The sequence below is a fragment of the Gymnoscopelus braueri genome, assembly GCF_963280865.1.
Source record: "Gymnoscopelus braueri genome assembly, chromosome: 17".
In the NCBI taxonomy this organism is placed as follows: domain Eukaryota; kingdom Metazoa; phylum Chordata; class Actinopteri; order Myctophiformes; family Myctophidae; genus Gymnoscopelus; species Gymnoscopelus braueri.
The window spans coordinates 2025901-2031262 of record NC_137617.1 but is presented as its reverse complement, the minus strand read 5'-3'; the positions used below and the strand labels follow the sequence as shown (position 1 = coordinate 2031262).

The following is a 5362-nucleotide window of genomic DNA, read 5'->3' as shown; positions in this document are numbered from 1 at the left end:
TGCAATACAATTGTATACCATATGTTGTGGGGGTCCCTGCTTCATCTCTCTCTCTCAGCTAAAGGCCCGTTCAAAGTCCCTAGATGGGTCTGAAACGTGCGTCACGGGGTGAGGGATTCCGTCCGTTCTTTACGGACACCTGCATAGTCGCTCACGTTATTTAGGGGTTATTTTATTTATTTTAAAGTGTACAGGCGTAATACACCTATTCATCCACTAGATGGCAGTTGCGAGATTATGTACGTACCCATAATGTTGCCATGTCTGCTTATTATAAGCGACTTTGGGCTTATTTTTCTGTAAAGTTGCTTGTAAACAAACAAGCAATTTTTTATTGGTGGTTGCGGTTTTATTTGGGCTTGTTTCTAAAATGTAGTTGCTTATTTGGGCCAATTATTATTTAAACCAGTGATTCTCAAACATATATTGTAGATACTATTTTCATGTGATGTGGCATAGTCGATTCTTTTGGGCTTGTTTTCATAGACCTGGTTGCTTATTTCTCTCACAACAGCGCAGCGCAGCTAACAACTTAAAGCTACCATTGTAGCATCTAGCCAAAACAACGCAATAAAACAAACTAGACAAAAACAATGGTTGTCTACAAAACGTGAGTTTCTTTTTTCTTTTTTTTTTTTTCAAGTAAAGCAAACAGGTGAGATCACCAAAGCACACAAAGAGGCCATACTCAGGAAAAACCAAGACAAAAAAGGGAAAGGAAAAAGAAACTGATAATAATACACATACACACATGTAGACATACAACAACAACAAAAAATAATAAAAAATAAATAAAAAATAAAATAAAAAAGAATACAAAACTCGGTCAGACAAACAAACTCACAAAGAGCTAAATAAATGAGTCAAACAATAAACATGCATACATGCATTAGATGGAGACATGCATACATGCATTAAACAAAAAAACATAACACATAACAAGCAAAACATTCGATACAATATGGACATCCACATGAACAGAAAAAAAAAGAAAGTACAAGTACAAGACAGGTACAGACAGGGACAGACCAACAGGAGACAAGCACAAGACAAACACAGGACAAGTACAGGACATGTACAGGACATGTACAGGAGCCACAGGTACGGGGAAAGGGAGAAATGGACAAGGCCACAACCCAATACAGATTAAAACTAGCCAAGTGACTGAACTGCATCCAGAGCTCTGGACCAGTTATCCACAGTGTCAGCTCTGGCACCGTTCATTCTGGCAGTAGAGCGCTCCAGTAAACAAATATCCGAAAAACTATTAAGCCTGTTTATTTTCAAATTAAACCAGTTCAAACCAGTTTTTAATAATTTTTAGTTTTCTTGGCGGCAGTTGAGGCGGCTAGCAATATGTGTTTATCCTGAAATGTTAACAAAATATTTGGGTTATATCCAATAAGTAAAAGGGCAGGGCAGCTGGGAAGAGGTTTACCAATAATAGCTATAACAATCTCCTTAATCCAAATCCAAAAACTTTTAATTGAGGGGCAATACCAAAACATATGTAAATAGTCTCCTTTAGCTGAAGAACAAATGGTACATAGATCAGAGTCCACTAGTTTACATTTAAATCTACGCTCGGGCGTGAAGTAAAATTTATGTATGAATTTATAGTGAATAATTTGGTGAGCTGCATTTTTGGATGAGGAGAAGATAATGTTCCAAATAGAGGGCCAGTTCCAATCTAAATTTAAAGCCTGGAATATCCTTTCCCAACTATTTGTAATTAAGAGTCGTTTTGTATTAATAGAAATAAGTTTGTCATATAATAAGTTTGTCATATAATAAGGAAACTGGTTTGATCTTAGTTTGATCTTAATTGTTGGAAGCAATGGGTGTTGAGGTAAAGCTGGTAAAACGTGAGTTTCGACCCCTACTGCACTGTGCTCTATATTATTTGTGTGTGTGTGTGTGTGTGTGTGTGTGTGTTTAACTTTAGGGAATGGCTGGGTTCATTTTGTCACAGACCAAATGACAAAATGAATAGATCGACGGTACTTTTTGTAATTAAGTACATTTACTCAAGTACTTCCACCAACGTGGAGAAAGAGGGGCAGAGGGAAACTTTTTTCCCCTTATACTGCCAACGGGCGCCAGTGGTACTACAGTCAACGTGCACGTCGGCCTGACGGTGAATGTCGACTGCACGGAAGGAAATCCTTGGGCCGTAAGTGACGGAGGGGGAGACAAAAACGACAACGTAAGGAGCGCCGGCGCTCGTTACGTATCCTTACGTCCGACTATGAATGATACTTTAGGGGTATTTGGCCTGAAAAACATTGAAGATCCCTGATTTATGGTACGAATGACCTACAGGCATTGTTGATGTTATGGAGCAGGGCTCGTACTGTGTTTTCTCTTGAAGAGATGGCAGTACATCACTGTCTATACTTTCAGTGAGTCCGCAGCGACGTGCGCTTTTTCCGTTTTCCTGTGCATTAGACAGGACAGGACGTGTTTTTACACACTGCAGTGTTTATGAATGGAGCCGTGGGAGGAAACAACAAGTGGAAAGTTCTCTTTTTAAAGTCACAGTCACCAGAGGCTGCATAGGCTTACAATAAAAGCTCCTTGTTTTGTAGATTGGCGCGTAGTTCTTTTGTGAGGGGGCTCTCTTTTGGATGACTGGTCTGACAGCTGCAACATTGCTGGAATATGTTTGTTTCCCAGGACCCAAACAAATGATACTGTACATCTGCTGCTGTTTATTTAACTGGTTTTCTACCCTACCAGGACCTCTAGCACTACCAGGACCTCTACGTTGGTTTTCTATCCTATGACCTCTATTACTTAGGCTACTGCTGGTTTTATATCCTACCATTTGATGTTGTTTTAACTGAGTCTCGTTTTGACAGTAGGGGACAGCAGTACCAGTATTGGCCTCTTCGATTTCAAAGCAGAGAGGCCTTAAGACTCAATATTATGCTAGTTAGTAATCATTTTGCTGCAGGATACACATATTATCATGATTAAACTGTGTGAAATGATTATACAAAGTTATACTTGGAGAGTTTTTTTTTGTCTCTATGTATAATATACTGTAGCATGCAACATTCCAACATAGGCTAACAAACACAAGTGAAGTCTATTTAATTACATGCACATTATACTCAAAAACATAATGTATTAGTGTGTGATGAAACAATTTGGTTTCTGTTGGAGTTCAGAGTGTTTAGTGTTTGACCCAGACTATGTAGTGAATTGTTTTCTGACTGTCTATTGACTAGCTGTAGGACTTTGACTGACATATCCTGTTATCCCTATGGATGCATGGCGATAACCTTTGTGGGAAAATTGGTTAGCTGAGTTTTAGAGATGTGTCTTATATTCACTTTTCAAATGAAAGCCAGAGTCATAAGGTATCATATAGTGCAGTTTACCTTCAGTTTCAACTCAATTTCAATTTAGACATTTAGCAGAAACTGGATGTACTGTATTTGGTCAAAACTGCAAAATGCAGGGGAGTAGCTCCCCCAAGTGGTCAAACTGAACTCCATGTATTCAATATTGCATGGTGATAGCCATTTCAGATTAAAATCAGCTATATAATTCATATCCGTGCAGTCTTATGCAAAGGTTCAAATGTAATTTAGATAGCATGTTATTTAGACAGATGCCAGGTTCATTTGTTTACCTGGCTTCCTATAGTTTGTATAATTTAAATGTATATGTTTTTTTTAAATATAAACTGCTCAAAAAAAGTTCGGAAACTTAACTTTGGTCAATTATATCTCCCCTTTAATAATACCAATTGGTATTGTGTTTTATATCATTTGTATCGTTGATTAGTCACCTTTACAACGAGGTACAGCTTGTAAGGATCGGGCATTTATGGAATGAGCAACACAGCTAAACGTGTGGGTAGCAATAACTATGTTATATTAACATTTCCCAGGCTGATTAAAGCCACTTTAGGGTGGCGCAGTGGTAAAGTCACTGCCCACCACCACGGAGGTTGTGGGTTCGAATCCAGCGTGGTGCATCCGGCTTTGTCGAGCGTCTGCACAAACACAATTGGCCCGTGTTCGGGGAAGGGAAGCCGGGCGGGGAGGGTGATATCGGTCATTGCACGTTCCCCTACGGGCTGGGGCAGCACCTGTCAGTGGGGAGTGTTGGGCGGGAGGAGTAGGACGAAGGCTCTACGTCGTCCTGGTGGAGGCTCCTCACTGGTGGGTGAGTCTAGGATACGACGGCAGTGACAACACAGAAATGTGTGTGGGGAGGAATTCATTGGCATAACGACTAAATTGGGGAGAAAAGGGGGTAAAAAATTATTGGCTACTCTAAATTTTGAATATAAATAAATACATAAAGCTACTTTAATGTTTCTGTTGTTCTGTTTATTGATTAAGAAATAAATATATATTTTTTTACACTAAGTGGCTTCTCGATTCCCCCAACTCCTATCGTTTCTTCAAAGCCAGAGCCAGAAGCTTCCCTTTTCCGCTTCTTCTGAGAGATCCTTTAGGACTTTCTTGACCTTTGCTGTGAAGCCAATGTCCCTCAGGATGCGGTTGGTTGAGAGGCCGACATAGCCAACTTTCACTGGATACAGTAGGTTCTTGCTCTCCAGCCTTTCTCTTGGCATTCTGCCACTAAATCAGTATACCATGATATTTCTCTCTCATACACTTTTTCAATTTTATTTAGATTTAGTCAAAGGATTTATAGGCATTTTTCTCCCATACAAAGTCTGCATTATAGTTCCCTCTGGAACATTTACTGCTTCTGGAGCATTTCCTCCCATGCAGAAAGGCTCTGGTGGGAAGGCAGTTGTGTACTGAACTCCAGGCCACATCTTTATGCATGTGTAACAGATATTTGGAGTTTTTCCAGACTTGGACACACTGATTTTCTACTAAAACTCCTACTGGCACTAGCCTAGTCGTCTGTGGTGACAGGCTCCTCTCAACCACACTCCTGTTCACTTTCCCAACTGCAGTTCCCCGAAACGTTGCGGCCTTAATGGGATCTGTGACCCTGAACAGAGCGCCCAATGCCATGCTTATGCGCACTTCAGACTGCTACAGTTTGTCTTATCCAGGCAGCCATCTTGATTAATCAAGCTTAATTATCAGCATGTGGATCATTCATTCGTAATTTAGTTATTTCTTTGCCCTGCACCTGAACCCTTTCGGATTGGATGTGCACACCAGTTCACGTTTTTCCAACTATGTCTCTGCACCAATGAGGATTGGCCAGTACATGCTCTGTGCTCATCACCAGTGTCCAAGCAAAGACAAACCTTGCTATAATATTAAGGACAAAGCACTATGAGTCTGTGCTGCTTATTTACAGTTTACAGTTGCAATGTATTTACTGTGGAAATCAATGTTGCCACATATCCTCAATAATT

The 5362-nt window shown here is 40.1% G+C and overlaps 1 protein-coding gene across 1 annotated transcript in view; it reads right to left on the bottom strand.

Moving 5' to 3' along the window:
• Positions 1–4594, bottom strand: part of LOC308104395 (nebulin-related-anchoring protein-like) — a gene marked incomplete at its 5' end in the record, with an annotated part of 33971 nt that extends 29377 nt beyond the window's left edge. The window contains one exon of the mRNA XM_080454803.1: positions 4487–4594. Coding sequence (XP_080310929.1) covers positions 4487–4594 — 108 coding nt within the window. The remainder of the gene's footprint in view (positions 1–4486) is intronic.
• Positions 4595–5362: the final 768 nt, after the last annotated feature.